This window comes from Trichosurus vulpecula, chromosome 7, assembly GCF_011100635.1.
Source record: "Trichosurus vulpecula isolate mTriVul1 chromosome 7, mTriVul1.pri, whole genome shotgun sequence".
Classification (NCBI taxonomy): Eukaryota; Metazoa; Chordata; class Mammalia; order Diprotodontia; family Phalangeridae; genus Trichosurus; species Trichosurus vulpecula.
In genome coordinates, this window is record NC_050579.1 from 14,312,360 (window position 1) to 14,337,288 (window position 24,929).

Here is a 24,929-nt window from a genome sequence, read left to right on the forward strand (position 1 = left end):
CTTTAATGCCTGTAATGTGCTGCTTATCAGGCTGGATGTCTTGTGTTTGAAAAGAGCTTGGCTTCCCTGTGGCAAAAGCAAACCACAGTCAAAGCTCCGTGAGCCAAAAGACTCTCAATATGGGGAAAGAAACAAGCCAAGGGATTTACAAGGCTGAAACCTGGTGTAGAAAGGGCCTGCCTCCCCACAAGAGCTCGAGCTGAAGACTCTGGGCTCAAAGATAAAAGAGGGGTGGGAGACTCCACCCTTCCTCTTATGGAGAAAAGGTAGTGCTATAGCTGAAGACTCCAGCTGAGGTCACAAGCCGAAAATAGAAAGAAGCCCCACAACGAGAAGGACTTGAAATCATGAGACCAACAAGAACAGACCCAGAAAGCGCAGTATGATGACATCGCTGGGAGACGTCAGCAGCCAGGCATACTGCCACCTCATGTCTTCTATGTGTAGCTGACCACAGGTGATGCTTAATAAGGGAATAATTGTTGGTTGGCATTGGATGCTAGATTGACAAGGAGGGACAGCTTTTCTCGCCCCAAACTTTCCACCTCCATCCTTCCCTCTTATTTGCCCTGCGGTCCAAGTAGAGCTATGTACATGACATGATGTTGCCTCCTTGCCAGCTTGAGATTCCCTCCCCCACACTCCCTCCAGGATCATAGATTTAGAGCTAAAAGAGCTTCAGATGTCATCTAGTTCACCCCACCTTATGTGGTCTGGTCATACATGTTCCCTATGTGTATAGCTCTCCTCCTAGGACTATCCAGCTTTCCCACAGGTGATGTCTATATTACAGGACAGCATCCGCAAAATGTTCTATTACTACTTTTCTTAGCATGCTATTTTGTCAAATGCTTTTACCTTGTATTAATTATGTCCTCTGCCTAACTAGTAAAATAATCACACAGGTGGTTATTTCCCCACAGAGAGTGTAGACATGCCAGTTGGTGCCTTGTTAAGAGCAGAAAGATTTCTCTGACTAAGGCTCACCCCAAGATCTACTGGTTGGCTCAGATTCTCAGAGAAGACCCGAGGGCTGCAGGGGGTGTTCAGGGAGGACTAGTACCTCCAGTGTGAAAGCTTGCTGAGCCTTTTCAGGGCCCCTCATCCACCTTTGGTGTCCACCCGTCAACCCGCCTCTCACGTGTGGCTCCAAGAAGCTGTAACGTGCACCGCGGCCACACTGCAGTAAAGCTGTCTCAGCAGACAGGCTAAACTGTGTTGAGGATAACCGACAGACCTCAAACCTCTATGTGAGTTAGGAGGGTGCCTACTCTAAGCATATAAAGACTTCTCCAGAAGGAGCGGGTGGATGGAGCAGTTTGTTCCACTAGTCATTGGGGCAGTGGAAGCAAGCGCTGTGGAGCACTTGGAGCTTGGTCAGACATCAAAGATGCCAAGGTCATCCGCTGCATCCCAAGTCATCATTACCAGTCATCTTGACTTTTATCCGCCACTGGACTTCCATAACTCTAGAAGAGAGAGTGAAGCTGATGACTTCGAACGACTTTGCCTCACTTAAATCCAACTTATGCTCGGTGTCACCCATACCCTTTCTCCATTGTTACCTGCCTCAAAGTCCTATGGCCACAGGCAAGTGATGAAGCAGCAGGTGTAAATCCATTGGGAGCTGTAGTCACAACCCTCCATACAGGTGGCCCAGGGCATCGTCTTCTCACTGGACTAAAGCAGCAGTGAGATTTGGCTACCCCTGGGTGTCTGAGAAGCTTTTTTAAGGACCACATTGCTCACCTCCTGTTATGAGGAAGGAGCTAGAAAAGGTGCCCTAAAAATTGTCTGCTTCACCCAATCCTGGACTCTCACCATGGCTGGCAGGGATCCTACCCCAAAGCTGAATCACACAAAAATGTTCAAAAATCTTTGCAAAAATGGTTCTACTCGAGTTAGTAAGCTAACTAGAAAAGCCTACAAGCCAAGACTAAAGTGGAGGGAGAGTTGGTGTGTGATTTTTTTGTTCTCAGATGATTATGCACTCAATAGAGCCTCTAAGGCTGAGATGTAACAAAGTATGGATCAATTCTCTGCCACTTGTGCTAATTTTGGCCTGACCATCAACAGAGGTTCTCCACCAACCAGCATGGCACCATTCATATGAGGAACCATTGATTACAGCATAGAGGAATTTTGAATGCTGTGGATAAGTTCACTTACCTTGGCAGCATGCTTTCCAGGAATGTCCACATAGCTGATGAAGCTGACATTGCCAGAGCTAGCTCAGGGTTTGGGAAGCTCTGAAGGAAAGTATGGGATAGAAGAGGTATCAAACTGACTACCAAACTGAAGGTCTACCGAGCCGTGGTGCCGACCTCATTGTTGTATGCCTGTGAAACCCGGACAGTCTACCAGCGCCATGTCAGGAAAATGAATGGCTTCCATTTGAATTGTCTTAGGAAGATTCTGAAGATCCCCTGGCAGGATAAGGTACCAGGCACTGAGGTCCTTTCTCAAGGTGAACTGCCAAGCATTCAAACTCTAATGCACAGAGCCAACTCCGATGGGCTGGCCACCTTGTATGAACAGCAAATGTATGTTTACCTAAAAGACTATTTTATGGAGAACTCACACAAGGCAAGCACTCACATGTTGGTCAGAAGAAGTGATACAAAGACACTTTCAAGAGCTCTCTGAAGAACTCTGGTATCGATTGTGGGACGTGGGAGACATTGACACAGGACCACCTTGCATGGTGTGCCTTCATCAAAGAAGACACTGTGCTCTACAGGCCAAGCAGAATTGAGTAGCTCAAAAGAAATGTAAGATGTGCAAATCTAGAGCCATCTCCACTCCAGATGCTCAAATGGGCTGTTTGTACTCGACCTGTGGTAGAGCCTTCCAAGCTTGGATTGGTCTGATCAGCCACAGTTGGATCCACCGTACCTTGCCCCCGACATAGAGATGTCATTTTGTATGAAGGAGAAACAACAACTCTATGATCCAGTCAAACTGCCCTTTTAGCTGCTGTTGCTTGTCCATAAGAACATTGCCTTCCATCTCTGGGCTTCCCGTTAGACTCCTCCCCATGCCTAGAATATGCTCCCTCCTCACCTGAACTCCTAGGAATCCCTGGTTTCTTTCAGATGCAGATCTGACCCTGTCACTCCCTACACAATTGACTCCTGTGACTCCCTATTGCTTTTAGGATAAAATAGAAATTTTATGAAATATAAACAAAAATATATTTACATATATTATATACTAATATATTTTGTATATGAAATACATTTAAAAATATAAAACATAAATTCTTTTGTTTGACATTTTAAGTCTTTCACACCCTGGGCCCCACCTATCTTTCCAGCCTCATTGGACATGATTCCCCTTCTGTAAGATAGCAAACTGGCCTCTCTTCTGCATACATGACACCTCATCTCCCATCTCTGTGCTTTTGCATTGACTGTCCCCCATGCCTGGAATGCACCCCTTCCTCACCACCACCACCTTAAGCACCCCCTCCTCCATGAACCTTTCCTGATCCCCTCCATCTGCTGGTGCCCTCCTCCCCTCTCAGATGATTTTGTATTTCGCTACTTTGTATGTATTTGTATTTCTTCACTGGATATACACCTACATCTTTGTTGTCTTCCCAGATCAAATGTAAACTCCCTGTGGGTAGAGAATGTTTCATTGTGTCAGTGTTCCCTGCTCTTAGCACCCACAGTAGCCAGCACAGAATGCTTGTGGACTGATGGATCGAAAACCACTCAGCTGCCACTTTCTTCTTCAGATGGGTTGTTTGAGTGTTTACTTCCAGTGCACCTGGACCAGATTCAAATTCATTGGGAAATATTTAACCAGACAGATAAAAATACAGTAAGATGTGGATAGCATTTAATTTTAAAACTAAGTCCATCTACATCCCCCAGGGCCACACAGCAGAGTTGCCCCATTTCCATCTGAGTGTGGCATCACTGCTCTGTAGGAAGCCATTCCTTCTCCCATCCTGCTGCCATATTTACCTTGAGACTGTTCATCTATGTTATACATGGTTACATATATGTCTGTTAGACCCACACATGTGGTCTCTGATGACAGAACACAAGTTCCACCTCCTCTTTGTCTGTTTACCCTCAGTGCTTAGCTCAATGCTCACCACAAAGCAGGCATTTAATAAATGTTTGCTGCCTGATTGACTCGCTCAGAGTCCCATAGGTAGCAAATGTATTAAAGGGAATTTCAACCCAGATTTTCTTGATTCCAAGTCCAACTCATGAAAAGATGACAGAGTCCCCACCTTCTGGGAAATTACATTCTAATGGGCATGGGCAGGGGGTGTTGGGGTTCCAAATCAAGTCCACTACAGTATTATTCACAGAAGCAGAGACAGGACTGGAAGGAACCTTAGAAGCTGCCTAGTTCCACCATATGAGAATAAACTCAAGAATCCTGCCTCAGCCCCTTCACAGCAGGGGACACTGGAAAAGCAAATTAATCTCTCTGGGCCTCAGCTTCCCCATTTGTAAAATGAGAAAGTTGGAGTTAATGTCCTCCAAGGTCTCTTCTGGGGCAGCTAGGTGGCGCCAGAGTGCACAGATAGCCAGCCCTGGAGTTGGGAAGACTTTTCTTCCTGAGTTCAAATCCAGCCTCAGAGACTACCTAGCTGTGTGACCCTGGGCAAGTCACTTCACTTTGCCTCAGTGTCCTCATCTGTCAAATGAGCTGAAGAAGGAAATGGCAAACCGCTCTAGTGTCTCTGCCAAGAAAACTCCAGATGGGGTCACAAAGAGTCTGACATAACTGAAGAATAACTGAACCTTCCAGGTCTGAATCTATGCCCTGATTCTTTTAGCTTTCTCAGGATTGCACAGCTAGTAATGTCAGAGGCAAATGCAGAATTTGAACACAGGTCTTCCTGAATCCCAGGCCAGCATCATGTATATATATGTGTGTGTGTGTGTGTGTGTGTTGTGTGACAATGATGCCTCCCTCCTCATAGCTCAAGTCCCCTATCTTCAGGCAGGCTCTTTATCTCATAGGTGAGGCTTAAAGAGGTGGTTGTGGGTTCAATCCCTGAGTCATCACAGCCGTGAGCTAGCTCTGGGAGCGGCCAGCCATCAATATCTTAGAGCAAGGCTCCAGAATGCCTCAGTCTAAGGAAGAAACAAGCAGACTGTGCAGCATGAGTTATGTCTCCCAACGTGCTGTCCTGAGCCAACCTTGGATGGGAGCCAGCTGGATCCCAAGCTTCCATTACCTAGGGCTTGGATGCCAGCCACCTTTGTCCAAAAGCTGTACTAACAGGAAGAGGAGCCTTGGGAAATCCCTGATTTCCTTGCTCAGACTGCATCTGGTAGAGAACACAGCCCACGGACCCCAGTCATGATCAGGGGTGTGAGCTCCCGAAGAAAGCTGGGTGGTGCCCCTGCTAGAAGGGCAGGGAATGTCCAGCTGTCAGCAACTGCCTAGAAACATCTGCCCTTTAGAGTAAATACCCCCCCTTTTTTAAACTGCTAAATGCCCAAACTCAGTCATCAATGAGGTTATAGGACATACCCAAGGTCACAATGCTAGTAAATGGCAGTACTAGAAGCCTGGTCTTCAACTCCTGGCCTGGAAGACCTGGGTGTGAATCCTGCCTCTGACAATTCCTAGTTGTGGACACCGGGAGAATCACTTACTCTCTCTAGACTGCATTGTCCTCGTCTGTGAAATGAAAAGGTTGAAAATGAGGTCCCTTCCAGCTCCCAGTCTATGCTCCAACTTCTAAAAATAGTAACATTAGCTTGGGAGAGGTTTGAGGAGGAGTCAGAGCTGGGGACTCCCAGATGAGGAAAGTCCCTCTACCTATGCAGATTGACCTTCATGGAGAGTTGCTTGGGGGTGCTGAGAAGTTCCAAGGCCAGTATGTGTCAGGGGCTGGACTCTCACTGACTGCTACCAGCCCCAAAGACTAATGGCAGGTCGGTGGTGTCTGCTCCCCTGGGAGTCCATCGCTAACCCCGTGCTCCCTATGAGCAGGGTGATCTCCCCTAAACCTCCCCTCACCCACCCGTACACACACACAATCACACATGTGCACGTGAGAACACACACACACACACACACACACACACACACACACACACACACACACACATGTTTTACTGGGGTAGAAGGAGCCAAGTAATGGAAGCTGACAATGACATAGCTTTATTGGCCAGATTTAGCAGCAAGAGTGTGGCAACAGTGATTTCTGCATGTACATGCTCAGCCCTGCTGGTAGCCCAGAACCCCTCCCCACCCCCTCTACCCACCCCAGTGCCAGGACCCAGGGTCCTCCATCTTCTTGGTCCTTGCTAAGACCCTGCCCCCAAGAAACGGATTCCTCCAGCCCCTTTCTGGCTTCGGGAGGACAGCAATGAGACTCACACCTGATTCTCCCCCCTCCCCCCAACCCAGTTTGAACATCTCATGTCAAGCACGTGCCTTGTCCTGGCCCCCAGGCTCCCTAACTCATAGCCACTCCACCCCCACCCCAGGACTCCTTCAGACCAGCAACCAGAATGATATGGAATCTACCTCATGGCCTCAAACTTCCTTCTCCTGAGTGAGAAGCTTAGGAGAGAGGAGGGGCCCTAACCACAGCTCCTGAGGCCCCCAGGAACCAGGGTCCTTCCTCCCCTCAGGGAGAGGACAGTTGGCCCATCAGGAGTGGGTCGGTAAACTTGCTAAGGTCAGGGGAAGTGGGTGGCAGGCAGGGAAGGGGATTAGGCACCCAGGCCTCACCACACAGAGCACTTGTGAGCTGGGTTCATGGGAGAATTCTTGGGGCAGTGGAAGGCCCGGCCAAACTCCTCAAATTGGGACACACTACCCAGGACCCTGCAGAGAGAACAAAGTCAAAAGATGCAGTCAGAGAACCTGGGTTCAAATCCTGACCCGTCTCTAAATGATTCAGTTTGATTGGTCCCAAGACTGCTTTCTCAGTACTCTCCCAGGGGATAGCTTCCTGGCCCAGTTAGCCTCAGCTTTCTAATCTGTAAAATGAGGCCACCTCAAAGGGTGATTACAAACATGACTTCATTAATTAATAAATGTAAATCACTTTGCCAACCTTTAGCTATTGTGATTAGAACCGAGGCAAGGCCCAGATCTGTGACTTCAGTAGCCTCACAGAGCTGCCCTCCCTCTCTGAGGACAGGCCAGCAGCTTCTCAGAAATGCCGGTGCCCAGAGCTTCTTAGGATGCTGAGAAGCCAAGTGACTTTCCCAGGACCCCACAGCCTGTATGAATCGACCGCCCTTGAGTCCAGCTCTGCGGACTCTCCAGCCCCTCCACCCCAAGGCTTCTCCTGACTAAAACAGTTGTTCACAAATAGACATTGCTCTGAGGTCTGCAAGGCCCTCTCCTCCAAGTGAAGTGGAAACACTGTTACGCCCGTCCCACAGATGTGGAAACTAAAATTCAGAGTGGCCGAGTGGTCCTGTCCATGGTTCCCACGTAGGAAGCATCAGAGCTGAGATTCACACCCAGATGGGCAGCTTCCAAACAGGAGCTTCTCTCCCTTCTGCTCCTCTGTCCTCCCCCCATCCCAGAACTGTCCCCTTCTTCGACAAGAGCAGCAGGGACGGGGCGGGGGATGGGGGGGGCAAGGAGGGGGGACCTGAAAATGGTACCTGTAGTGCTCCGGGGCATGCTTGTCGGTCAGCACCTGAAGATATATGGATTGCGACCGCCTCTTGATGCACCAATTCTAAGCCAAAATGGAGGGGAAAGGAACCTCAGAGAGCTTTGAGTCTAACCCTCCCATTTTACAGACGAGAAGACCAAGGCTCAGAGTCAAGTGATTCGCCCCAAGTCACACGGCAAGTGTCTGAGGTGGGATTTGAACACACATTTTCCTGGCCTCACATTCAGCCACAGTAGGGTAATAACTATCCATGGGATCGAAAGGAAATGGAGGCAGTGAAATGAGAAGGATTTCATCCCCTGTCCCTTGAAAAATTCCTCTTTTCTCTCAGGGGCTCAGATAGAAGTTACAGACAGCCAGGTGGTGCTAGAGTGCTGGCCTTGAGTCAGAAAGACCTGAGTTCAAATCCTGACGCAGACACTTACTAACTGTGTGACCTTGGACAAGTCACTCAACTCCTCTCTGCCTCAGTTTCCTCATCTGTAAAATGCTAATAATGGCATTGAGGTCATATTTGTAAAGTGCTTAGCCCAATGCCTGGCATACAGTGAGTGTTATAAAAATGCTTATCCCCTTCCCCCCCCCCTTTCCTACACGGAATCCCCAGCCCTGTGAAGAACGAGTGGCTCATACCTGGGCGAAGGCAATGAAGAAGAGCTGGTCATGGGTGTACTTGAGTCGGTAGAGGGGGTGCTCTGGGCCATGCTCCCGAACCCATTTCTGATAAGCCTGGGAGGGGACACAGAATTCTGATGGGGGAGGGGCGGGACAATGGGCCCTTCCTCTGCTTCTGTTTCCCTTCTGGTTTTTCCCAGTTTCTGGACAATTCCACATTGGGGGAGGGGAGGGGAGCTGGGGGCTTGGGAATAAGAAACGTGTAGGTCCCAGATCCTCAGCACCCTCCTCCCTGCCAGGGCCACTGTGAAAGGTGGCGGAGTGGGCGAAGGAGACAAGCAGCACTTACGTAATAGGCGAGTTTGAGGCCCCCCATATCCGCGATGTTCTCCCCCAGCGTGTGCTTCCCGCTGACCTGTGGAGTGGTCATTCTGATGAACATTCCTTCCTTTCTCTCCCAACTGTGGGAGTCTTCGGTGTGGCCCCCAATTAGTAGGTCCAGAGATCCTAGACTGGGAGCTAGAAGGCTGGAGTCTTCTAGCTCTGGGGGCCACTGATCCAACCCCCTCTTCCTACAGGAGAAGAGACTGAGGCCCTACAGGGAGGGGCGGGACAACTCTTCAGATTCCTTTCCCCCATCCCATGCTGCCTCCTACGTCCCTGCTCGTCATAGTCCCATAGGGATTGGGATGTTCTTGTCCTTGGTAGTTCTGTACTCTCTTCCTCCAAGGACTTGGGAAGAGCTCTTTGGCCACTGAGCCAGGGACAGTGCTGTCCTGTCTGGGGACAGGGGGCAGCTTACCCGCTGATTGTAGACCGTGAAGTTGTCATAAAGGCTGACTATACATTCTGCCTTTCGGAGGAATTGGCTGTAGGAGGCCTCCGTCCACCAGTGCATCAGGTTCCCCGAACGATCATACTGGCCGCCTGTGGGGGACCCCAGTCCCTAAGACCCTGGGACTCCTGCTTCCTGCCCTGTCTTCAGCCCAGGCCCCTGTCCCAACCCTGAGCTTTCAGCCAAGAGATCTGGTCACAGGAGGGACTTGGGGACTAGCATTCTCCTACACCCATACACACACTCAGGCCAGCAAGAACCAGGCAAGGTGAACCTTGGGGCTCCCTGGGGTGGAAGCGGGGAAGTGGTAGAGAAAATGCAGCCATAGATCCAAGCCTAAGACCCTAGGGTGGGCAGCCAGAAGGAATGGTGGGAACCCAGGGTTTTACTTACCCCAGTCATCATAGCCATGGGTTAGCTCATGCCCGATGATAGTGCCAATGCCCCCATAGTTCAGAGATCTGTGGGCACCAGACAGCACCAGGTCAGGAGTTGGGATGACTCCCCTGCCCTCCTTCCAAAAAAAATCCCAACCAGAAACTGAAGAACAGACACCCAGGTCCCCTTTTCATGACTGGGCTCATTGGATGGCTTGGAGTTAAAGAGAGCAGGTCCAAATCCCATGTCAGAAGCTTCCTAGTTGTGTGTCTTGGGATGAGGCACTTAAACCTCTCCCAGCCTCAGTTTCCCTATCTGTAAAATGAAGGTGATGAACTAGATGGCCTCTGAGGACCCTGGAAGCTCAGAATTTGTGTTTCCATGATCGCTGCTCTACCTGCAGGAGCCACAGACCTGCCACGTGCTGAAGCTAATCTCTCCCCAGTGCCCAGTGGTTCTCAGACCCAAGGCAGTGTGGAGGCTGGGTTCTGCTTTCACAAAGATTCCTCATGGGCAAGGTCTGCAGTTTCCAGGAGGCCAAGGCCCAGAGATACTCACTGTGGGAAGTCAGGGTCATAGAGGGTGGGTTGTAGGATGCCAGCTGGGAACACTGCACAAAAAAAGTACTTGGATCAGAATTAGAGGGGACTCTCCTTCAGCTGCCACCTCCAGAAAGGTGTGTGCAGTGGATCTCCCCAAACCCCAGCCGTTAGCCACCACTACCTGTGGTGCGTCAAGCAAGGGAGTGCTAATTCCTGCCCCCTACCCCAAGGCAGCTTCATTGGACTCCCTAGGTGCTGGTCTATCACTGATCTCTGAGACCCAGCTCTTCTGTGTCTCCAGATCTGTCCCCCTGTTGATGTCAGCTCTTTCATCAGGGAAAAGATGGGGTCCTAAAGCTCAGGGAGGCAGAGAACTCCCCAAAGACCCTCTGATCTCTAGCTTACCCATTTGGTTCTTGTTGGGAAGGTAATATGCATTCAGAGCTTGTGGGGGGAGCAGCCACCTGCAAAAAGAATGTGCTTCATAAAGAGTCATTCAGCCACAGATGCCCAGCCTGGGGTCCTGCATTCTGAGACCTGCCTGATCTGCCCCCTTCCTGACACTCTGCTTCCCTGGCATACACCCCACCCCATACTCCCATCAGTAGCAAGGGGCCGTCTCCTGTAGCATCATACAATAGAAAGAGCCCTGGTGTGACCTGCCCTGGACCTCAGTTTCCTAAGCTGTAAAATGAAGGGATTGGACTCTGAGGGAGTCTCTGAGATCCCATCAAGCCCTATGATTCTTTGTCCTAGAAACCTTCTCCAGAGATACCTCACTGGTCTTCCTTGTGAATCCCCGCCTTCCCAAGCGGCCCTCTGCCTTGCTTTCAGGTATGTTTGTACATGTCTCATTTCTCTCATAAGCTCCTTAGTCCAGGGGCTCATGGACACCCACAGTGTCCTTGCATTTGCCTATAATCAGATACAGTAAAAGCTAGTAAATGTTTCTGTGAAAAAGATCTGAGGGTTTTAGTGGACCTCAAACTAGAGATCAGCCAATGGTGTTGCACAGTAGCCAGAAAAGTTCATATTATAGGATTCTTCATTAACAGCAATAGAGTTCCCAAACAAGACAGGTGATTGTCCTGCTATCTTCTGCCTTCAGACAATACCTCAAGTGGTAGGGATCAGTTCTGGCCACTACATTTTAGGAAGGATAATTGATAAGCTGTAGAGCATCCAGGGAAGGCAAACAGGATAATGAGGGATTCTGAAAGTCCCCCATATAGGGGCTGAAGGGACTGGGATGCTTAGCTTTCAGGGGAGAAGAATCAGAGATTACATGATAACAGTCTTCAAACATATGGAGGGCTGTTCCAGCCCTGGAGGGCAGACCCAGGAGCACTGGGTGGAACAGAAGGAGAATAGGCTTGGTCTGCTTGGTCCAAGAAGGCAGAACCAGGAACAATGGGTGAAAGTTACAGAGACAGCGATTGTGGCTCAATGTAGAAGCTCTCCCATAAGAAGGGGCTGTGAGGAGCAGTGGCTCTGCCCCTGGTGGTCTCCCAGCAGAAGCTGGACAACACAGCCCTCCATGACCAGGGTTTTGGATCAGGGACCGCTGCTGAGTTATGGGTGGGTCCTTCCCAAAGAGGAGACCCTGCTCTCCTGATTTGGAAGCCCCCAGCTACAGCCTTACTACACTCTGGCTCCCAACCTGCTGAGCCCAGCTCACTGCTGGTGGTACCCACGCGGACTTATCCACCTCCTGCCGGATCTTCTTGACAGATAACTGGATGCCAAACCGGATACTGTTCAAGATGTTCTTAAAGTAAGTCTTCTCATGGACCTCGAACTGCAGGAGGAAGAGGGGGAAGAAGAAAGAGAGGAGGAGGAGGAAGATCAGGGTGGAGCGGAGGAGGAAGAAGAAGGGATCTTCTCTGGGTGTCCCACAACACAGGGATCCAGGGGGCCATGCCAGCTGGTGGAAGGCCGAGGCACCCATACCTCATACTCCTTGTCAATTGCTTCAGGCTTGAGCAGGAAGTCAGGATACCCGACCATGACCATCATGTACTGCAGCTGAGGACAAAAGGGGGAACCTGAGGGTCCTGGGCAAATTTCCACAGGATGTGAGCATGCCCTGCTGAAAAAGCTATGGGGCCTCAACACCAGAGGCTGATGGAGGGCAGGGAAGAAGGCCTGGAGATAATGGGGTAGTAGCTCCAAGATGGTATTTAGGCCAGGCTGCCCCAGCTAAGGGGCACCAATCTAGTGCCAGAAAGGCAGCAGGAAAGGGGAGGCATCCCATTCCCTGCCTGGAAAGGGGATCTAGGGTGAGGAGGTGGTCAGGGGGAGGGGACAGTGGCCCCCTCCCCTTAGTAGTCCTGCAGAGGCAGCCCCTGCCACCAGCCTCCTCCACAAACCTGCTCCTTTGGTGTAGTACCTTGGCCCTTGCAGCTGCCTTGGTTTCTTTGTCCATCCAGTCTAGTTCATCCAGACGTTGACCCAGAATGTGTTTGATATCCTCCACCAGCTGCTGCACCTGCCAAGGTTGGGGTGGGTGTCAGGAGTCAGGCCAGGGTCCCAGGGTTGGAGTCACCCTCAACGTCCCAGGCAGCTCCTTCTGACTGTTTCAGCAACATGTAACTCACCCCACCCCCAATGAACCACGTCCTTGCCGTCCCTAACTGGCCCCTTTCACAATGTCTTTCATTTTACATTTTGAGCCTCAGTTTCCACATCTATAAAACAGAAGTCAGATTTCAAGCCAGGAGGGTCTTTTGATACCATCCAGGATCATAAACCAAGAGCAGGAAGGAACCTGAGAGGCCATTTATCCCAACGGCTTCATTTCTCAGATGAGGTAACTGAGTCCTGCAGAGCAGGGTGACACAAATAAGAAGCTTCTGAGATTTGACCTTGGATCCCCTGATTCCACAATACCAAGCTCAAATCCTTCAATTTAATTGCCTGAAGTTCAGAGGGGTTCTGTCTAGTGGTTTGGCACTTCCAATGTTAATTTCACCTCAATTCAACTAGAAATTATTAAGGGATATACCAGGTTCTGGGGGAAAAGGGCTCTTGCCCTCAAGGAGCTTACCATCTACTAAACCAGATCTTTACATGTGTATGGGAGAGAAAGGTAGGGCAGGTGCTACCCTATGATAGGCAGACTGAGTCCCTGAGAGGCTCAATGACTTGTCCCAGGCTGTTTTAATGACCATTTGGCAGACTAGGAAGCCTTGGACGCTAACCCTCTGACAACTGGCACCCCAGAGGTGAAGGGAGCCTAGGAGGAGAGTGATCCCCTAGGCCAGGGCTCTCTCCATCCCACCCCATTGGCTCTGGATCTGACCTTGGCTTTGCTTGCGGCAGAGAAATGCTCGTGTACGAAGAGGGCCCCCAGGGCCATGCCGAAGTGCCGGTTGGCCTGGCCCAGGCAGACCCTGGCGAGCTCTTGGGGCTTATCGCTGCCCTCCATCTCCCGGGACAGGTCATGCAGCGCTGATCGGAAGGGCTGGGACAGATGCTCGCTCAACACCACCACAACCCGCCATACCAGGTAATTGTGAAGGATCCTGGGAGTGGGGAGAGGAGGTGGCTGGGGAAGCTGGGCTACTCTGGGCTCAGCCCCTCGGACCTGGGGCATTCAGGCACGGAGGGAAGCTGGCCAGAACCCCCAGCCTCACCTCCCCACAGCAAAGAGCGAACAGATCCTAGCATCTGAAATATGGCTGTTGGTCAGGCCTGGCATCTCAGCAGTTTTCATCAGCTGGGGTAAATGCGCTCCCACCCGCTCACACTGGAACCTTCTTTACATGCACTGCTTTAGAGGGCTGCCTGGGACCAGTGGGAAGTTAAAGGATTCTTCCAGGGTCACACAGCCAGCCTATGTCAGAGGCAAGGCTTGAACCCAGCTCCTCCTCTATTACTCACTGAAGCCTCCCTTTAGTGATGATGATGATGGTGGTGAAGGAAGAGGAGGATGAAGGCTGGTGGTGATGATGATGATGGTAAAGGAGGAGGATGAAGGCTGGTGGTGATGATGATGATGATGGTAAAGGAGGAGGATGAAGGCTGGTGGTGATGATGATGATGATGGAGGAGGAGGATGATGATGGAGGAGGAGGATGAAGGCTGGTGGTGATGATGATGATGATGGTGATGATGATGATGACGGTAAAGGAGGAGGATGAAGGCTGGTGGTGATGATGATGATGATAGTAAAGGAGGAGGATGAAGGCTGGTGGTGATGATGATGATGATGATGATGGAGGAGGAGGATGAAGGCTGGTGGTGATGATGATGATGGAGGAGGAGGATGAAGGCTGGTGGTGATGATGATGATGGTGATGATGATGATGATGATGGAGGAGGAGGATGAAGGCTGCTGGTGGTGATGATGATGATGGAGGAGGAGGATGAAGGCTGGTGGTGATGATGATGATGGTGATGATGATGATGGAGAAGGATGAAGGCTGGTGGTGATGATGATGATGATGGAGGAGGATGAAAGCTGATGGCGATGATGATGATGAAGGTGGTGATGATGATGATGATGATGGAGGAGGAGGATGAAGGCTGGTGGTGATGATGATGATGATGGTGATGATGATGATGATGGTAAAGGAGGAGGATGAAGGCTGATGATGATGATGATGGAGGAGGAGGATGAAGGCTGATGGTGATGATGATGATGATGGTAAAGGAGGAGGATGAAGGCTGGTGGTGATGATGATGATGGTAAAGGAGGAGGAGGATGAAGGCTGATGGCGATGATGATGATGAAGGTGGTGATGATGCTGAGGAAGATTACTGAATTTTATAGAACAGTTCAAGGTTTCTAGAGCACTCCTTTATCTGGGCTTCACAGCCAACAGCAGCCAGCATTCTTTCCTTTTAACATATGAGGAAGTAGGGCATAGAGAAAGGAAGGGACTTGCCCAAGGTCACACAACTAGAAAGGCAAGATTTGAACCCAGGTCTGTCTTGGGTGCTCTGGGTAGCCTGGAGCTATGGAAACCAGGTAGAATCCCAGTTCAGGCAGCCTGTGAGGAAGGCAGGGCAGTTATTACAGTTGTGGAAATAAGGTCTCCAGTGGTAAAATCACTCGTCCAAGGTTACACACAACAAGTTGTTGGCCAAGCTGGGACTAGAGCCCAGGTCCCCTGACTCCCATGTTGCCACCAAGGTGCTTCCTGGAGTAGGGAAGGGGAGTCTCCCAGCACTTCCATTGTACAGAGTTGACAGCCAGAAGCCATATCCCTGTTGTAGGAAGCCCTGGCGGGAATTTTTGGGCCAAAGAGGGCTGGCCATATGGGGCGATGTGCTCTGGGCACATAGGGACATGGAGAGCCTCAGCTCTCTGGAGGTGGAGGATCACTAGGGGTGGCTGTGCACCATGCAGCCATCTCGGGGGTGAGCCTCCCTCCCCCAGCCAGATACCTCCGGGGTGTGGAGCGGATGAGCTGGGACACTTGCTGCATGTACTCGGTGGCCAGAAGCACCACCTCTTCATCTTCTGAGAAGTCCTCCTGGAAGATCTGATCTAGCAGCCACTTCCATCGGAGCTGCACAGAGGGGCACAGAATGGGAAGGGCAGGAGGGGATAGCCAGAGCCCACAATTCAGAGCCCTTCCTTCCCAAGAACCCTAAAGAGCAAGTGGTTTGAGCTCTATCGGTCCCATTTCACAGGTGAGGAAAACTGATTCTCGGTAAGAGGAAGTGACTTGACCAGGATCACCCAGACTCTAAGTATCTGAGTCAGAATTCCAAACCAGTTCTTTTCTGACTCCTCAGTCCAGCAGAAGTGCTAAATGTGGAGTCTGAAAACACTGGCTTAGAATCTATATCCCTCCAGAGTGACTCTGAGCAATGTAGCTAACCTCTCTGAGCTTAAATTCAATTTCCTCAACTATAAAAGGAGGGGGCTGTACCTGATGAGCCCAAAGGAGCCTTTGAGGTTTAAATCTGTGATCTTAGGACACTGAAGTCACTTAACCTATCTGGGCCTCAGGCCCTCATCATGGTCACCACCACCATCATCGTCTTCATCGTCATCGTCATCATCTTTACACAGTGCTCACTATGTGCCAGGCCCTGTGCACACTAGTTGTCTAGTCCTCTTTGCTAATATCTCAGCTGATCCTCATAATAACCCTGGGAAGTAGGGTATCATGATCCCGATTTAACGGGTGAGGACATTGAGGCAAACAGGTCTAAGTGACCTGCCCAGGGTCGCACAGCTAGTCCGTGTCTGAGGCTGGATTTGAACTCAGGTTTTCAGACTCCAGGTGCAGTGTTCTATCCACTTTGGAGCTATCTAGTTTCTTCATGTATGAAATGAAGGCCTTGGACCAGATGACCTCTGAGGTCCCTTTCATTTGTGTCTATGGGCTGATGACCCCAAGCCAGCCATTCTCCTCATTCTGCTACATAATAGAGATCACAGATCTAGAGACCAAAGGGTCCTTAGAGACCTTTCAGTCCATACTCCTCATTTTTACAGATGAGGAAACTGATCCCCAGGTAAGGTAAGTCATTTGCCCAAGGTCACTCAGGCAGAAAGCTTCAGAGGCAGGATGTTGACTGAGGTCCTGACTTCAGAATCAGGATTCTTTCCACTGTCCCAGCTTCCTTTTCTCTTCCTAGGGGGAGATCAGGATGGGAGGACTGAGCAAAGAATAGGAAGGAGGGCCAACATAAGCCTGTGGGTGGATTTAGCACTGGGAGGCTCCTTAGGGATCATCTAGCCAAATGACCTCATTTCACAGAGGAGGCAACTGAGGATCAGAGAGGAAAGTTACCCATTCTAGGTCACACAGCTAATTAATGACAGCCAAGATTCAAACCCAGATCCTCTGATTCCAAATCCAGAGCTCTCACCAACCTTGGCCTGGCTGTTCCTCCCCTTCCAAGTTTCTATGAATCCCTTAACTCATAATCCTGGAGCTGAATCAGCTCCTCCCGGGGACTCCCCTAAAATCCTCTATAGAAATTTTCCCAGGTCCCAGTCCCTTAGCCTGGTTACCCACCAAGCTCTCTCTCTCCCTCCTTTCTGTTTCTCTCCTCTCTCTCTCTCTCTCTCTCTCTCTCTCTCTCTCTCTCTCACACACACACACACACACACACACACACACACACACACACACACACACACTTTCCCTTGCCCCCGGGAAAGCACAGATTCCCTGAGACTTCCTTCACTCCCTCTCCCCTCAGGCTCCATCCCTTTCCATGGGGGGCTCTACTCACATGAGGGGTGATCTGTTGAAGCTGCCCCAGGGTCACCTTGTTGTACATTGAGCTGATGTCTCGGCGTAGGTCATCATACTCAGACACAGTAATCTGATGGGATAAATAGGGTTATCCCTGGACCTGTACCCCTTCTCCAACCTTACAGCTTGCCCACAGCCCCCCTCCTACTCCATAGCACAGTCGCAGGACTGCTGGTGTCCTACAACATGCTCTCAAGACTATAAACTTGTGCTATCATAATGACTGAGGGATGAGAAAATTTACCTTCGTCTTCCCTTGCAGAGATGAGGGCCTATGGGTATGCATCAGGTGTGATTATCAGACATGGTTTATATGTCAGTTGCTTTTCTTCATCTTTAAAAAATCCTTCTTACAAGGAATAGCATGGTGGGTTGGAGGGAGGGGAGGGCCATATTCAGAGATTAAGGCCATATCAAGATGAAAGATCAGTATTTATATGAGTACATGTTGTCCCTCCCATCAGAACATAAGCTCTGAGAGCAGAGGGCAGCTTGATTTCTGTCCTTGTCTCTCTACACTGGCCCCACACATCTTGGGTAATTAATCAATGCTCCCGAATAACAGACTGGCTGAATAACAGACATTTAAAAAGAGACTCTACAATCCAACAGGCCTCTGCTGACTGAACCTCTCTAGAAGGAGGCCTGAGGCTTCATGGCCCCCAGGTTCCAGTCAGCTGGTGAAAATGACTGACAAACCCCATGTTCTCCCCCACCCATTTGTGGTTCCAGGGAACTTCATGAGAAAAAGCCCAACACCACAAGCACAAAGGCAAGGACCAGGAATGAGAGGAGAGCCCAGAGCCCCAGGCTGTGAGCTGGGGGCTCAGCACTCTGAGGAGGAAGAGGTGGTTTGGGGCAGCTTCTGGGACACTCACATTGGCCAGCCTCTGCTCCAGCTGCAGAATCTCCAGGGCCTTCTGTTCCACGGCTTCTGCCCCTAGCAGGCTCAGCAGCCGCTCCATGAACACCCGGTAGGCAGCCAGGATCTGGGGGACCCACCCCATATACGTCAGCTCAGCCTTTGTGGAAAACAACTGTCCTACCATGCAAAGGTATTCCCACACCTACAATGCTGTCCCTGGCCTAGGTCTGAAACTATGGCTTGTCTCACCACCTCTGGTTCTGAAATCAAAGCCACTGTTTCTTCTGTCCTTCCCACACTGCATCCCGCTCCCCCACCTCACCTTCTCACTTTCTTCATCCTGGGCCAAATAAAGTGTTCTTTCTGGCAGTGTAAGCCCATCCTGGTCAATCTGGGGGAGTAAAGAGAGAGCAGGACCCACCTCAGGCAGGGTAGGGCTGAGAAGCCAAGGTGTCAGCCTGGATTCTGCTCTTCCCCCTTTCCCTACTCCCCTGGGATGACCTGGGAAGATTGTCAGCTGTGGAGTCAGAAGCCCTGGGTTCAAATCCAGCTCTGACACTTATGATCTTAAGAAGGGATAACCTCTTAAAGGTTATCTAATCCAAACGCCTTCATATTACAGATGAGAAAACCACAGCTTGGAGAGGTGACATGACTCACTTAAGGTCACACAGCTAAGAAGAGCTAGGATTTGAACTCAGGTCCTCTGACTCGAGGGTCCAGCCCTTTGCTCCCCACTTCCCACCTCTGGGCTATTCCATTAACCCCTTGGCAGTCTGGTTTTTCACGTAAAATGAGGGGCTTGAACCCTCCACCCTCTAAGGTTATTTCCACTTCAAATCCTGTTCCTTCTAGGCCTCAGTTTCTGAGGCTGAGGAAAGTTTTGTTTTTGTTTTTTGAAGGGAGGATGCACATGTGGGGAAAGAGCAAGATGGTCCCAATAATCCAGCTGTGCACACACGTGCCATAGACACAAACACATTCAGTTGCTCACATATAAGGAATTCACTCCTTCCACCTTGCCGTGGTCTCCCCAACCGCCCCCAACACAGAATTAGTGGAGAAAGCCCCGGAGACCCTCCCTGGGCCTCAGTTTTCCCGTGTGTAAAATGAGTGGGCTTAAGTAGAGCATCTCTCAATTCCCTTGCAGCTCTGACGCCGGGGTTTCCAGGCTGCTCGCTGTCGAAATGCCAGGGACACACCCAGCAGGGGGGCCGGAGCCCCACACCTCCAGCTCGGTGCGGCTGGCCGCCAGCCCCTCGAGCGCGCGCGCGGACACACACACACACACACGCACACACACACGCACACACACACACACACACACACACACACACACACACACACACGCAGCTGACGACTACGCCGCCGCCGCCGCTCCGAACCCGCTCCAGCTCAGCTGCCGCCGCCCTCTAGCCCGCCTGCCTGTGGCCTGGCAAATTGCGGCTCCCCGCTGCTCCGCTAAACACCGCAATTACTCCGGGGGAAATTACCTCCTCACCTCCCGCTTCCTTTCTTCCCCCCACCTCCCCCGCTCTCCGCTGACTCCTTCCCTTCCCCCTCTCTCCCTCCCCTCCTCCCCTATGGCACTGAGAGCCAGTGATGGCTCTGGAGGAAGAGCCCACGCCGGTCGGGCTCAGTCTCCTTAAACACACTTTGCACTCCTTCCTGCCCCACAGTCTCTGCTTGGCCCCTTTCTGCCTCCAAAGGCATCTGAGCATGCATGTGGACGATTTCCCTGGGTACGAACCCTGCCTTTGACTCTGTGTGACCCTGAGTAAGTCACTTGACGTCTCTGAGCCTCGGCTTCCTCATCTGTGAATAGGGATAAATCCTGCCTTAAGTGCCAGTCTCCCGGGCTTGCACGAGACGCTTAGAAGGCAGTCAACGTGTAAGACAGGGTGGGTGCCCCGGCCTTTCTGGGCCTTCAGTTTTTCGGTCTCACGGGGCATCTCTCTTCTAACAGGAGCCTAGATCTAGAGCTGGAAGGGCCCTTAGAGGCCATCTAATAGAACCTCCTCCTTTACTAGAAGTGGGGACATGCTCAGCTCACATACGGGAGGCCCACGTAGCAGAGGCGTATGCGGAACTCGAACGTTCTGAGTCAAAGGAGCTGACTACTGAACCATTGGGCGATCAGGAGGCGATGTGGGAATGCACGTGGAGCTAATGGCAGGGGAAATGGCCTGAGAACCATTAAAGACCCTGACAGCTAGTGTTTTACAGATGAGGAAACTGAGGCCCAGGCAACAGACGTGACTCGTCCAGGATGACACAGTGGCTTGGGGTGGAATTCCAAAGGCATCGCCATTTCCCCTACGTTCAACTCGCGCTACTGAGATTGGGGGACCTCAGCCCCTATACCTCGAAGCGACCTGGAGGAAGCGGGCTGGCAACGTGTGCGTGTGCGTGTGTGTCTGTGTCTGTGTGTCCGTGTGAGTGTGTGTGTGTGAGAGTGTGTGTTTGTGTGAGTGTGAGTGTGTGTGTAAGGGCCGCCAGCCCAGCCCGGCCCGGCCCAAGGTGCGATGACCCGCCGGGAGCCCGACCACCTCGCCTCACCAGCCACGTCGCACCCGCCGGCCACTCACGCGGATGACGTAGCGCGAGGAGTTCTTGTCGTCCAGGCTGACGGTGAGCGAGAAGAGCGCGGCGGCGCTGTAGACGCCCTGCGCCTTGTACAGCAGCCGGTTGAGGTCCCAGCGCTGCGCTCCGCCGCCGCGCAGGTCCCAGCCCCCGCAGTCCTCGATCACCTCGAGCATGGGTCTCGGGCCCAGCCGCTCGATCTCGGCCATGTCGAGGCACGAGCGGAAGAAGGCGCGCACCTTGCGCTGGGCCGAGCCCCCGGGCCCGCCGCTGGGCCGCGCCAGCAGCCGCCGCAGGCGCTCTTCGTTCTGCTCGCCGATGGCGGCGATCGTGCCGTAGGTGAGCTTGTCCTCGGGAATGCCGTGGCGCCGCAGCCAGCCGCCGCACGCGAACGAGTAGAAGTCTTGGCACGGGTCGATGCTGACGTCCAGGTTGGCTGCCAGGAAGCGCGCGGCGCGGGCAAAGGCCTTGCGCTCCGGGCAGCCCTCGGGGCACGCGGTGCCCGCGCCACCGCCGCCGGTGCCGGGCCCCAGGTACTTGAGGACCAGCATGGCCCCGAGGATGGCGCAGAGGCCGGCCGCGAACACCAGCCCCGACAGCAGGCACACCTCGCGCCGGTTCCAGCGGCTCAAGCCGGCCCCCGAGGCGCCGCGGCCGGAGTTCGCGGTGGCCCGCGGGAGGGGGAAGCCGTGCGGCAGGGAGCCGCCCCCAGAGCTGCCGGGGCCGCACTTGCTCACGTATTTGACCTCCTGAAACTCATCGTAGTGCGCTGTCAGCGAGTAAGTGGGCTCCATGGCGCCAGCGGCCCTCCTTGGGCCTCCCCTTCCCTGACCCCGGCGCCAGCTACAGGAGATGCCGCGGGTCTGTCCCCGACGCCGCCGTCACCAGCTGCGGCTGCCTGCTCATGGTCCAGGCTGCAGCCTGCGGGAAAGAAGGGAAGGGGACGAAGAGGGTCCAGGGCTCAGGGAAGCTGTCTCTTATCACCACCGCCTTCGGAGATCCTCTCCTTAGCATTCAACCCAGGGTCTTCCCTCCCCTCCCTTCGGACACTCCAGAGTCCTCGAAACAGAGATGCCCAGGATGGGGCCCTCCGAACTCTCCCACCCCAAGGGATCTATCCTTCCCTCAATCTCTTTCAGCTCTCCCTCTCTCCCTCGGGGATAAATGAAGGCAAAGGGGATGGCAGGGTTGGAAGGAGAAAGAGGGGCGAGGCAAGTTAGGAGAGAGGAGGGGGGTCAAGTGGAGTCTAGAACGAGATAGAAGAAGAGGCCAGATGAAGTGGGAAAGAAGAGGGAAGCGAGACCCCGAGCTCTGATCCTTAGATACCCTCAGGAACAGGGGATGAAGCGAAGGCTAAAATGGGTGGGCGAGGGAGTCGAGATCCCTTTGCCTCATTGGTGGGATAATGTCTATTTCCAAACAGGTTGTAGCCGAACACCCCGGGCCAGGGCTGGACCGAGAAAGGAATAAGGGAACAGAGCAGAGAAGCTGGAGGAAGGAGAGAGAAGAGGAAGGAGCTCCTAGGCAGAGGGTCCTTTGGTCCCCCCAAAGCCATCTGCTTTCCAACTGCCTTTCCACACTCAGAGCAGGGCCAGTCTCCCCAAAAGCAACGGAAAAGCAAACTTTCTCCCCTCGGAGCTCGATGTCGATCCGCTTCCTTCCCTCCACCCATCTTTCTCTTCCTCCTCCCTCTTCCTCCACAGCCTGGCCCTCATTGCTGCCCCCGGAGAGCTGTCCGAGGTTCCAGAGATCCCCGCCTTCCTAGCCTATACTGTCACTAGTTCGCCCCTTCCCAGGAACCTTGGCCAAACATGCGAAACTGTCCGGGGTTCTGAGGACTTGAGCTCCTGCCTCAGCCAGCGAAGGGAGCAGCCTGAGGAATCGGTACCGGGGTGCCCAACGGACAGCGCCCGGTTCCAACAGGTACTCCCCTGGCAGCCCGAACTTGAGGAAACTTTGTCTCTCCCGAGGCCCAGCCTCTCCCCCCAAACCTAACCCCAGTCCCACCTGGGCAGCCACGGACTGGTCCCTCCCGGCAGGAAGAGACTCTAGTAAGAGATGGAGCCAGAGACAGGAAGAGATAAGAGAGACAAAGAGACAGCGGATATGGGGACTAGGCACACACACAAGCATATAGGACAGACTTACCCGGGCCAAGATGCAGGACAGAGAACCTCGGCTGAGGAGGGGCTGGGGCCGGGGCCGGGGCCGGCCCGGGGCTGGGACTGGCCCTGGGCCGGGAGCCGAGTCGGAGTCGCTCTCCCAGACACAGCGTAGGACTCTGCCGAGCTGCCAGCCCCGGTAGAGGGGGCAGCGCTGGCGGCTCCACCCTCTTCCCTACCCAATTCCCCCCCCCCCCCCCCGCCCCCTACCTGTCAGCGCGTGTGTGTGATCTGGGGAGCAGGGACCGCAGCGGTCGGGGAGGGGCGGGGACAGCCAAGGCCGAGGGTGGGGGCCGCGGGAGCACTAAGCAGATTATTATGCAAATAGGCTAGGGCCACTAGGAAGTCTGACCTCATTGTCCGATTGGGGGAAGCTGGAAGCAAAAAGGGAGAAGGCAGAGAGAAAAGGAGGGAGGAATGAGGGAGAGAGAGAGAGAGAGAGAGAGAGAGAGAGAGAGAGAGAGAGAGAGAGAGAGAGAGGGAGGGAGAGGGAGAGAGAGGGAGAGAGAGAGAGAGAGAGAGAGAGAGAGAGAGAGAGAGAGAGAGGGAGGGAGGGAGAGTGATATAGACAGAGAAGTGAAAGGAGAGTGAGAAAGGAAGAGATGGGGGAAAACATGGGATGAAAATGGGGCAAACCCCCAACCCCACAAGCCAGGCTTGGGTAGAGAAGGAGCAGGGAAATGAAGGGAGCTGAAATACCCAAAGATTTTCCATTTTATTATTTTTATTAAGAATGATAGTAATAAATTCCAGGCTGTCCCTAGCCAGCTCAAAGGTAGGGCAGAGAAAATGAGGAGGCTGCCTCAGGAGCAGAGAAACAACCCATTCAATAAAAGGGAGACAGTGGAGGATGTTGACCTTTGACCTCCCCAAGGGGTTGATGAAGCTTTTAATTCTACTTTCAGAAAAGGCCCACACCAGCCACATCTACCTTAGAAGCTCTGGGATTTCTTCCTTCCTCGGTCCCAGTGGACTCAGGTAAAGCCTGTGACTGAAGATAAGTCGACGGGTCCATCATACTTGCTCTTCATGGGCATGGACATCATGCTGGTACCCAGGAATGAAATCAGTCTGCCCTTACTGTTGATGGAAATTGGAAGCTGTGTCTTGAGATCGTTGTGAGCCATTATTATTTGGACCAGGGATTTTGGATTGGCCTTTACCCTTGAGGTGTGGGGAAAGGTGAAAACCAGGGTTAAAGGTCAAAAGACTCATGTGTACCTAGGGAAGTGGATGGAGTCCACAGTCTGAGCTCTGGAAGGATGTGAGTGTGCCCTTAAGTCTTTAGGGTTTACCCATTATCTCATTTCCATGAATAAGCCGGAGGGGTCTGGAATGGTCGAGGGTCCGGCAATGATGCCGGTTCTGATAATGCTTTAGTTTCATAGATTTATGGCTGGAAGGGTCATTAGAAGCCTCATTTTACAGATGAGGCCCAGAAAAGTTAAGTGACCTATCCAAAGTCACACTGGTAGTAATAGCAGAGGTAGAGTTTGAAACTAGTGCACAGGAACCAGGATCCTTCACAGGAAGGATCATAGATTAATTCAGTTGGTCAGTAAACATTTACTAGGCACCCTGTGTGCCAGACACCATACCAAGCAATGGGGACGTGAGAAAGGACAAAAGACAATCCCTGCCCTCCAGGAGCTCACAATCTAATGAAAACAAGGAGCTGTGTACAAACAAGCAACACACAGGGGGAAATGGGAATAATTAAAAGAGGAAAGACACTTGAGTTACGAGGGGTTACGAAAGGCTTCCTGGAGGTGAGATTTGGGTTGGGACCTGAAGAAAGGCAGTAGATAGAGAAGAGAGAGAGAGCATTGCAGTCATGGAGAGACAGCTGGAGAACATGCCTGGAGTGGAGAGACAGAGTGTTTAGAGCTGGAAGGGACCTTTGTGGACAACTGATCTGACCCTTTCTTTACAGGTGAGGAAACTGAGCCCAGAGGGGTTAAGTAACTAGCCAAGCTTCAAAGCTAGGCCACCTGATATAAGTCGGGTGCTCTTTTCCACAGCCATAAAGGTAATTGTTTTAGGATAATTGCTTCAAGAGAACCAGAGAATCACAGGGTTGCTGAATCTTAAAGGTGATTCTC

General features: G+C 52.1%; 1 protein-coding gene across 2 annotated transcripts; it reads right to left on the reverse strand.

Moving 5' to 3' along the window:
* Nucleotides 1-6,716: 6,716 nt before the first annotated feature.
* On the reverse strand, nucleotides 6,717-21,459 carry ECEL1 (endothelin converting enzyme like 1). Of its 2 annotated transcripts, none has more exons than XM_036768768.1 (17): nucleotides 20,671-21,459; nucleotides 18,405-18,473; nucleotides 18,096-18,206; nucleotides 17,195-17,287; nucleotides 15,386-15,510; nucleotides 13,296-13,518; nucleotides 12,384-12,482; nucleotides 11,945-12,019; nucleotides 11,695-11,792; nucleotides 10,400-10,458; nucleotides 10,011-10,062; nucleotides 9,468-9,535; nucleotides 9,042-9,166; nucleotides 8,589-8,654; nucleotides 8,258-8,353; nucleotides 7,611-7,687; nucleotides 6,717-6,816 (listed from the first exon to the last, which is right to left on the reverse strand). In XM_036768768.1, the coding sequence occupies exons 1-17, from the start codon at nucleotides 21,457-21,459 to the stop codon at nucleotides 6,717-6,719; spliced, it is 2,325 nt and encodes a 774-aa protein (XP_036624663.1). The 2 variants fall into 2 exon arrangements, with proteins under 2 accessions (XP_036624663.1, XP_036624662.1); XM_036768767.1 differs by having other exon boundaries at nucleotides 11,689-11,792.
* Between the last annotated feature and the right edge of the window lie 3,470 nt (nucleotides 21,460-24,929).

Coding starts and splice junctions, on each gene's coding strand:
- ECEL1 (XM_036768767.1), bottom strand. CDS start 21,459: ATGGAGCCCACTTACTCGCTGACAGCGCACTACGATGAGTTTCAGGAG. Junction 11,793..11,944: donor CAATTGACAAGGAGTATGAG/GTATGGGTGCCT, acceptor TTCCTCCTGCAG/TTCGAGGTCCATGAGAAGAC. Junction 9,167..9,467: donor CCATGGCTATGATGACTGGG/GTAAGTAAAACC, acceptor GGTCCCCCACAG/GCGGCCAGTATGATCGTTCG.